Genomic DNA, 10,440 nt, shown 5'->3' on the forward strand with positions numbered 1-10,440 from the left:
ACACTTATCTTCTTTTTTGCGCAAAGAGATGTTAGCTTGCAAGTGAAAGAGATGGAGAAAATGAGAAATGTTGAAATATTAAAATCGAGGAAAAATATAAAGCCCCGACAATCTCACGTGTCTGACATATTTTCCTTTATACAATATATTTCACGTCTCTCAGTGCAACGCTCTTGAAAAATTTGATAAGTTTGCATCAAAGCGCGAAGTAGAGTGGGAATTCGATATACAATGGCGAAGAGAACATTTAAATTTTTATAGAAAGAAATTCGAAAAAAGCTCCATCGTAAAGTCTTTTCTTCTATTTTGACGGAATAATTTCGGAATCTAAATTTTAATGAATTATATTACAGGCCGTGAGACAAACTCAGAGAAATAAAATTACATTTAATTCTCTCTCTCTCTCTCTCTCTCTCTCTCTCTCTCTCTCTCTCTCTCTCTCTCTCTTTTCGGTAGCAGAGTATAATAATTTCGTATTGTGTTAAATTAGAAGTGATAAAGTTGCCAAAGGACGTGACGCGAAAATAAATTACTCTACTTCTGTTAGGAAAGGTTTTGTTGATGAGAAAAGCTAATTCTCTAGAGTATCAAAAACACCGAAGAGAACGAGGCGAGCTGCTTCAAACAATATTCTCGTCATCTAAATTCTAGCTTTGATGCAAATTTTACTAGATTACGTCAAAAGCCGCAGAATATAACGTAGAAGTACGTTTGCACCGCTGCAAAGGAAAGTCAAACGATCCCGAATTATTTTATAATATCAGGAAATGTCGAGATTCGACATGATCAAAGAGATTATCCTTCGTTAGATCAAAAGTGCTTGATTAGATTTTTTAAAGCTATATTAGAGAATTCTCTTTCCTCTTCAAAGTATATTCTCTTATCTTGAGAAAGTGCACCACGAGTAAAGTGCAACGCATTAAAACATCATATTCTTTCTCGCTAAAATAATTAATTATTTTTTAATAATGTTTTTTTAAATAATCAAGAATTTTATCAATTATTTCAATTACATGAGCCACGAAGAAAATGTTACTTATAAGAAGATAAGAATATTACTATCAACAAAGATTGAAATATTTCAAAAGTGTTGTTGAGATAATGAAACATTCACACACGCAAACAAAGTATTCTAGTATTCTTCGCAATATCCTTCGACATGGCAAAAGATATTATCTTAGAATAACATGATAGCTCGGTAAAAATGGCGGAATGCAAACAAAGTGTTTTGCTTACGGTTTAGATGCAATCTCTTTCTAACCCCGGCGTTCCGTGTCAATTTGAAGTCATTGAATTTGCATAGTATTACTTCATCTTGCTTGCGGCGGGATAATCAGAGGCTCCAACGTAAATGATACGGAAATTTTAAAGGAAAATGTCCACACGTGGCTGTAATAAAAAAAAAAGAATCTATTTACTTTAACAATTTTATATTTATAACAAATATTAAATATTATAGAACTACGAGATACTATAATACAGCGATCGAATCATATCGAATATTATATTAGATGCTTTCGCAAGTTTTTCTTGAATTTTTAAATTAAAACAAAATTTATTTATGCTTCTGTTTTGTCAAACAATTGGAATACGCAATATTAAAAATTAATAATTTTATCTCGAAGATTAGAATAAATGCCTACAAATGATGTATATTAATTACTGCAATTGCTAGGGTGAATAATTTTCTTTATGTATATATAGAAATTATGTAGAAAAAATAAATATTTTTTTTCGATTTTAAATAGAATTAATCATAAATTAATGCTTTATTGTCATCTACTTAGGTAGCATCTGCTTATTAGAAAGCGAAAGCTTTAACATTTTCCTTTCTTTGCGTTAAACGCATGTTTAACGATATTTTTCTTCTTTGCCAATACATTATACTGCAGGAACAATGCATTATATTTTACATGCACATGACTCCCTCGAATATAACCTGGATTATTATTGTTCTCGAGTACGCCATTACTTCAACAACGGTTGGGAGAGTTTTTGACGTTATTGACAATGCCTCAATTTTCTCTTTGTGGAAACATTCAGCATGAAAGAGAGATAAAAAAGGATATGAGGAACAATGATGAAATGCAGGTACCGTAACCGTAATATTAAAGACTCTATATATGCGTTTTTAAAAGAGAAAAAAAGAAAAAAAGACATGTTTTCTTCCTCTTGTAAAAGTGCATTTTCGCGCACAAGGAGGCGAGTTCCTACATACAACTGTGCAAAGAAGAGACTATAATAATTCATGTCCTCGGGGGATTACGTTTCTCACAGAGTACCTGAAAACTCTCCAAGTAGCTTTTCATATTATCCCCATTATTCTGAGAACGTTTGGACAGATATAATATAATCCTATTTTTTATGCTTTTTCTAATATTACTTCTCAGCCACAGTTTTAGCGTTAACAATGAACTCTCTGTTCCGGCGGCTTCTCGGGAAAACGCGACGCTCCGTTCATGGACATTATGAAGTGCGAACAACGGCCGCTGTTAAGGAAAAAGGGAAGAAAATGAGAAAATCGTCGTCATCGGCAGTCGGCAATGTTACCACGATGGCGATGCATCTATTTTCCACGCCATCGTTCCGGAAAATTGCTCCTTTCGCCGGCTTCCGCCGACGTTATTCTCTTTCAAGCAGATGCACGCGATCTCCTTCCTCTGCACGCAACTGGTTCAAACTGATCGCGCGATAGAATAGGAAAAAAAATCATTATATTAAGTAGTAGTGGAGGTTTCTCAGTTTCGCGATATCTATATCGAAGGGAATGAAAATCCTACCTTATAAAAAGTTAATTAAGTTAAACATTTTTATTTAAAAATCAATTTTTGGAGTAAGATGAATTATGTGTAAAGTTGTTATTACGTAAAGTTTCGATTGTGGATACTTTTGAAAAATTTTATTTTAATTTTTAATGTTTATTAAATTATTTTTCAAATATAATAATTTACTTAAATATTTTCTATTGCTATATCTATATATATATAAGATTATCTTAAATTTTTAATAAAATATAAACTTTTGCAAAAGAAAAATTTGAAGAAGCAGATCGGGAAAGATTTTTTTGTCTTACGTTAGTGTGATTATATTCAATTGATTAAAATGTGATACAAGACAGAAGCGTCCGCGATTTTACCACTGTTGTGACTGGCCTCGCCGTATTAATTTGCATTGGTTTACGGGGGTTTACGGGGAGGTACAGAGTTTGATGTTAATTCGGTTAAACAAGTTTGTTAACTCGCTTGCTCGATAATGGGAATTGTCGCCTCCAGGATTTGAATAGCATAAATAGTAGAATCCTAAATCCTAGGGAGATTTACGGCTCGGTGGACCGTAAATCTGCTTCGACCTTTTCTCTGAATGGTTAAATAATAGGACTTTTCCTATCGTAAAAATTTAAATACGGCTTATCGAAGGTAGATATTCGTAATTCATACAACACGATTTTCCCGTTAGATATACTTTATTTCCGAACAGGATCGGTATAATATTAATCATCTGTATTCTCGGTGTAGGACGTAAAAATAGTGCGCTACTTTTTCTTTCGAATTCGTTGAATATTGATGCTCTTTACTATTAAAATGTCACGGAAGTATTCAAGGAAACAGAAATATTGTTTTTCCTTTTTTTTTGCGATGAAAAAATTGACTCGAGAGAAAAATTGGTTGAAGAATCCATAGAAGAGAACGCCCCCGGGGATCACCTTTTGTACGTACACGTGTGGGCGAGTTTCAATGGATGTACTTACGTCATTGCCCATTTTTAAACGTGGGCGGAAAACTGCAAACGCCCCTACCTACGTCATCGAGCGATCGTACGTGATATCCTGGCTCGATGTTCCGAGAGTGAGTCCGGCAAACATTCAAAGGAACGAATTTTTGAAGCTTGAAATTTTTTAGTTTAAAAATTTGAATTTTACTGTAAGAGGACGTTGTGACAATATTAATTAATATTTTTTAACAATGTTGGCATTTCTCTCGCTTTATATTCCTCGCGAAATAACGTTCTAGATTTCTGCGAGACAGTATAAGTATAGAAACGTATCGTGCTGCAATATTTTTAAAATTTAATTAATTTTTTGAAAAGAAATGATCCTGCCCATTATTTATTTTATAATCCGCGATCGAATCTTATATTTATCCCGCAGATTAAAGTGGATACATGGAAATAGAGGAAAAATAGAAATGTAAGAATTCTATAGTTAAATCCTGATTTTGGAGATCAAAAATATAAAAAACAACTTTCTATTAATCCTTTCCAACCGTCAATTTTTTTACGGTCGATAGTTCTGCGATAGTTATAGTATGTACATACGTGCATGCAGCGAAAGATTTAACGAATACGATACACGAGAATCAAACTGAACATAGAGGACGAAGAACGGAGCCGACAAACTCGGTACGGTTTTGAGGCTTAATTGAATTTCACGAGACGAGGTAGATAGACAATAATGACATTCCCGAGTTTATCGCTTGTCATATTGATACCACTCAAAAGCAGCTGTCAGTTTACAGTGTTTACTCTAACGACATGTTACAATTATCGACAATCATAATGTCGCAGGAGCAATTATAAAGTTCCAGTGAGTGTTCCTCGACAAAGAACGTAAATAATATGATACTGTCGAACTAATTTCAGATGGACTAAACAATTCTTTTAACAATTGGTTTCTAAAAAATATTGTTCTTATGACACCATTTAATAATTGTGATTAATTACTAGTAAGATTGACAATATTAAGACATTGCTTTTTGATTTTTTAAGATCAAGTTAGATAAAATAAATGTGACTCTAAAAGAAAAGATGCTTAAACGTTTTAACAATCCCGCGGAATAAACGTATTGTCGTCGTCGAAGGATTAAAAGAGTGACTGGCGTAAGTTCCATGATGGAACTCAAATGGGCAGTCGCTCTTCGAAACGAATAGCTTCTCCCGGGAAAATTTTACGTGATTCTGTAAAGTGACAATTAACGTCTCTCGGTGCGTCGTTACGTGCAGTTTCCACTACATTAGAGAGTGCCTCCAGCAAAACAAACATGTACAAACATATCCCATCTTTACGTGTTTGCCATCGTCCCGCCAGATGATTATTGTCGAGAGCGCTATATATAGCGCTATATATGCAAATTTCATGCAAATCGACTATTAGGTACACTACAAATAAATTTCGTCACGTTGCTCGCCTATCATTAAAATGTCTATTTTACCGGTGTTATTGTGCCGACGCGACGATGTGTTCTTCATGCATATCATTAATCTTAGATTCGTAAACATCTCTGATGAACGTCTAACTATTATGGAAAAAACTGGGGAATTTGAAGCTTTACATCAATGATTTTTATCGAATTGGGACACTTCTCCAAGGATGTATCTCGGCAGTACCTTAAAATGAAATTCATATAATTTCGACAAGTAATTTGACAAAATAAATCCAATCTTAAAGAAATAATTTATACCTGGCACTAATTAATTGTAATAATAATGAAGAAAATAATTGAAGAATTTACTTATCGAAAAAAATATTTAAAGTTCTAAATATTTGAATAAAATATTTTGCATATATTAATTTTTCGAACACAATATGTACAATCAATTGATGTATACAATATCATATCAAAATGTCACTTATCCCTTAAGCGTCGTCTACAATACACGGAGTAAGCGTGGAGTAAGGAGTAAGAGTAGGCGTAAGAGGGCTATTTTCGGTTTAAGAGAGCTGGCGTAAGGGCGTAAGCGAAATAAATTAATTTTATTTCTTACTCCTACTATTACTCTTACACTTACGCTCGGCCAATCAGGACACAACAGGCTATAATGCTTACTCCTGCCTACTCTTACTCCTTACTCCACGCTTACTGCGTGTATTGTAGACGACGCTTTAACAATAGTAAATAATACATAAGTTTCTGCTTTAAGAGCTGCAAAATCGCTATCGTATAACTAATAATTCGTTCACTGCTACCCGAGATCTTCTTCAACATTTCCGAAAGAAATACGAGAGACTCGAGAAGCGTATTCTTGTCAGTAAGAATAAAGATTACATGATATCGCTCTTCGCACGGCCTTATCTTTGAAAGAATCTTCGTCGTGTCATTTCGCGAGAAACGAACGAGATCTTTACGATATCGTGAACCTGTCGTGTATTGGAACCTACCGATTTCGACGAGAGAAACGGACAAGTAAATGGAACTGCTCGCACATGTCAAATACCTTTTATCTTTCGCAGCACGAGAAAGATTGAATACAATATTAAAAGGCTGAAAAAGAGAGATTAAAAATGCGATCTCGTATGCGATGGTAATTCGCAAAATTTACGAAGAATGAGCAAGATGTTATTATATTAGTTTTTTCCAGTAGAAAATTTGCGAAAGATAAAAATACGTCATCGCTTAACTTCTCTTTGATGGAAATCTCTCCGAATATTCGTGCTGACGTTTTTTTTTTTTTTTTTTTAAAGACAAACGAGACGCGTACAAATCAAATTTTTAACTTTTCGGATTACATTTTTAGTTGCGGCACAATGGCCTAGTTTACACCGTGCGACCTGATCGCGACCTGACCTATGCCCTGACCTAAAATAGGCTTCTAAACAAAACGTTTACACCATGTAGACCTATGATACTTTTGGTCGAATATAGATAAAAATCCAGTATCCAGTATTTATTGGTACACTCTCTGCACTTTAGGCGATCTTTAGGTCACCTGCGTTTACACGCGTTACGTCCTACTTTAGGTCTACGCCTAATTTAGGTCAGGGCACGCGAAAAAGAGACCTGACCCAAGCGAGGTCGCAACTGTTTACATCGTCGCGACCTATCGTGTTTGGGTTGAATATAAGGTATAGGTCGCGGCCTAAACGCACGGTGTAAACTAGGCCATTCTTTTAACCGTGCAAGAATAATCTCGCATCGAAATCGGTAGTATAAAACTATTAAACTACAAAAGATAATTATTGCAAGATTCAACTTTGTTGAGCATCGTCGTAGACATGCAAATAGATTTTAATAAATAGATAAATATATAAACAAGAGTTTATCAAATTATCAGTCAAAAATTCTTAAATCGGAATTCGCTTGAGCATAACAATTGTACAACGGTACTTCGAGATTTGCACAGTGTCAATTAATATCAATACATCGGAACGAATTGACGCGGTAAACCCGTCGCTTTGTTGCTAATGATATGTCGACCATTTCGGCGCTTACGCAGCGAATACTGCAAACCAAGCTTAAATCGAAGTGATTCTCGTTGACCTGACGGTAACCAATGGCATTGAATCGAACCTAAATCTAAGTAAAGTGACGTGCGCACAATTTGAGCCATAAATAATTGTCAAACGGTCGTAAATTAATTTTCGAACACCAACATTCGATTGTGAGAAGCTTGATCGTAATTTAAGTAGATTACTATCCAGCGTGACGTATTTCAGCGAAGTTTGATTAAATCGCAATCTGGAAAATTCCACCCAGCCGAAAGTTTCTCCCGAGGGGGAAGAATCGCCGGTGCTCTCTTCTAGGCATCGAAACTCCTTTCGATCGCCCGTGATTTCTCCCGCGACATGGAGAATCTAAAGTTCTTTGGACTCACGGTGGCGTAACGGTGCGTGCTGGGCTCTTTCGGCACGTGTGGATTATTGCGCCTGATGGTAGATAAGAAATCCGTGCTGAAGTTGCACAACGTATGAACGTTATTGACCGGTGTCTGCTGAGGAACGAGCCCATCGAGCGCCGACGTTGACTTGCACGAACGTGACCTGCATGTATCCATATATACGTATTTATCTACTTTTAATCAATTGATTGTGTTTCAAAAGCATTGCAAATTGTTGAGCTATTTGTAAACTATTATTTTATTATTTATCGTCTTTAGATGTTATACAGAAAATAGAAAATGAAGAAAATCAAAATAAAGTTTCGTCTTTTTCTAATATTATTGCCAATCTATTATTATATCTTAAAATATACATTGTGTATCATGTTATCGTATATTAATATATATCACTGGTCTTTTATGTGTAATATTATTATCTCAACTCGACGGTTCGCGTAAAGCTACATGGTCTGTATCTCGCTGCGCGTACACTTGGCGCGAGACACTACCGTGTCTCTTGATATTATTACGTTCATATTTTTACGTTACTACATGGTGTTATTACTAATAACAGTATTATTATCATTATAATTACCTCAGTATATCGCAGTTGTTATTTGGAGATGAAGCCAAACATCCAGACATCTTGGAGTACGAGATACTCAATTCAGCTTGAGACACAGGCGACGTACCCGACGGTTCCAATTCACGCGTATCAGATTCAGGTTCCTTGGCGTTGCATCTCATTTCCCTCTCCTCTATCAACTCCTCCGTTGTTTGATCCAACTTTGTCTCCGCGACAAAGGGGTGTTTGGGGATCCCGTTTCGGGTCAGATAAGGATGCTTGGGAAGCGGTGGGTGTCCACCGGAGGCTTTCAACTTCGAAGAATTCTTGAGCATCGGGCTCTTCAACGAAGATTCGACATTCCCGTGGTTTTCTTTGCAGGCGGTGGTTGCGCCGCGCAAAGGTACCCAGGGGTTCGTCGAATCGGCAGGCTCAAAATCGCTCGTGAACTCTTCGCGGGGCACTTCAGTCAAGACCATGCGAGAGCTCTTCGACCGGGTCTTGTCGCTGACGCAAGCGTTTTTCGCGCGTCCGAAGGTTCCAAAGGTCGGCGGCGTCAATGGCCTCTCGTTAGGATCGGAACACCAGGATTTCTGCGAGGAAGAGGACGAAGAGGACGGAAACCGATCGATAAATCCCGAGTCGGAAGTACGCTCACTCGGCTGCTTCTCTTCGGCCGATTTTTTCCACACTTTCTTGTAGCTCAATAGTTTAGCGTTGAATGCCGACTTTAGTAATTTCTTCAGCGGTTTCTTTCGAGACAGCTTCTCGCCCAGAGCTGATATCCACGTCACGCGGGCGTCGTTGTCGAGCTTGATCGGCCGATCTTCATTCGGCGAAACGCCGATCGCTCGCGGTGACTTTCGGTTGGACGACGGACTTGGAATCAATTCAGGATCTCGAAGATTATCTCGAGCCTCTGGAATATCTTTGGAAGATGTAACGGTTACGTCTTGGAAGGATGAGTCCAGCAGCAGACCACCGTCATCATTATTTATGCTTAACATGTTATTGTGCGACGACCCCAAGGAGGACTTCAACGATGACAACGATGATGAAGTTGAGGAGAGTTCGAGTTCGTCTTCGAAGCCGTATAGATCGGCTTGTAAGTTTCTGTAGCTATTATTGGTGCTTGAATCGTAAGAGCTTGTTAAAATATCTTTAAGAGGATCCTCGCAGTCCAAGTCTTTGTCTTCAAAATTCTCCAAAGGACTTGAGCAAATCATTAATTTGCTTTTCTTCGTTTTACATTCTAACTTTTTATCTCTCTGCTTCGGGTTCCGTGTCTCATTCCTCCTCGAAGGACTGGATTGTACGTTCATCGACAGTTCGCTCATGGAGCTGTACATATTGATCTTAGGAGGGGACCCCGGCCATGTCTCCGAAACTGCTTTTACGTCGCTCTCCGAATGATACCAATTAAGAATAACAAAATCATCTTCGACCTCGCGTGCCTCGAATGAAGTCAAAAAGATCTTGGATTTTTTCTTAAAGTCGTTTCGACATTGCGCGCTGGGCGCGTCGTATATTGCGGGACTCGAGCCGTTTTTCTCTACGTTCTTCCGATTCTTGACGACATCAAGAGCGTTAGAGAAACTAGATCTTTCGTCAGTTCGTTCCCGTTGACTGTTGTCGTTAGACGCTCTTACGCTTGACTCGTAAGCTTCGACAATCTTCTTGACGAAGTTGCCGTCGCTCGAAGTCGACAACTTCGATGCGGTATCCCGGCAGCTGGCCGACGTCGAGAAGCCCGTTTCGAACTCCCGGATCAAGATCTCCATGTTCGGCATATTCTTCGGTATGTCCGGCAGCACGCGAACTCCGTTGACGGGCATGTCGACGGCGATTAAAAGTCCACTAAAGCTCGCTTTCGAGACAGAACAGTCCGCGTATCCAGTTCAATTTGCGTTTCCTCGATCGGTGCGGAACTACGAAGACAGATGCAAGAATTTTGTATGAATTTTAATTAATCAGAGTTGACTAGCAATAATATTTAATGCCGAATTTAACAAGCATGTGTATTTGCACATATTTTAAAGACGGTTTTGTTTCAATATTTAAAAAATATGTTAATAAATATAAATATAAATTTATTTTTATTACATTATACCAAAAGACAATATAAATGATTATTTAACATTTTCTGCTTCTTCAAATAAAATTTTTCTTGTAATATTGTGACACTAGATATATTTATTTACATAATCAACAACTAAAATCGATTTTGCGTATAAATTTCAAGAGATAAATAAATGTCTAATAAAATTTTTATTAATAATGTTCTA

General features: G+C 37.1%; 1 protein-coding gene across 2 annotated transcripts in view; it reads right to left on the reverse strand.

The window, feature by feature from the left end:
- Nucleotides 1-5,538: 5,538 nt before the first annotated feature.
- The window catches only part of LOC139771448 (uncharacterized), an 84,119-nt gene continuing 79,217 nt past the window's right edge, over nt 5,539-10,440 (reverse strand). For both annotated transcript variants that reach the window (XM_071704222.1, XM_071704223.1), the window contains 2 exons: nt 8,186-10,083; nt 5,539-7,753 (listed from right to left, as the gene is read on the reverse strand). In XM_071704222.1, the coding sequence (XP_071560323.1) occupies nt 7,513-7,753; nt 8,186-9,990 (2,046 nt within the window). In that variant the 5' untranslated portion in view covers nt 9,991-10,083 and the 3' untranslated portion in view covers nt 5,539-7,512. The remainder of the gene's footprint in view (nt 7,754-8,185; nt 10,084-10,440) is intronic.

This window comes from Temnothorax nylanderi, unplaced genomic scaffold, assembly GCF_030848795.1.
Source record: "Temnothorax nylanderi isolate EJ_2023f unplaced genomic scaffold, tnyl_v1.0 TNYL_tig0039_pilon, whole genome shotgun sequence".
Classification (NCBI taxonomy): domain Eukaryota; kingdom Metazoa; phylum Arthropoda; class Insecta; order Hymenoptera; family Formicidae; genus Temnothorax; species Temnothorax nylanderi.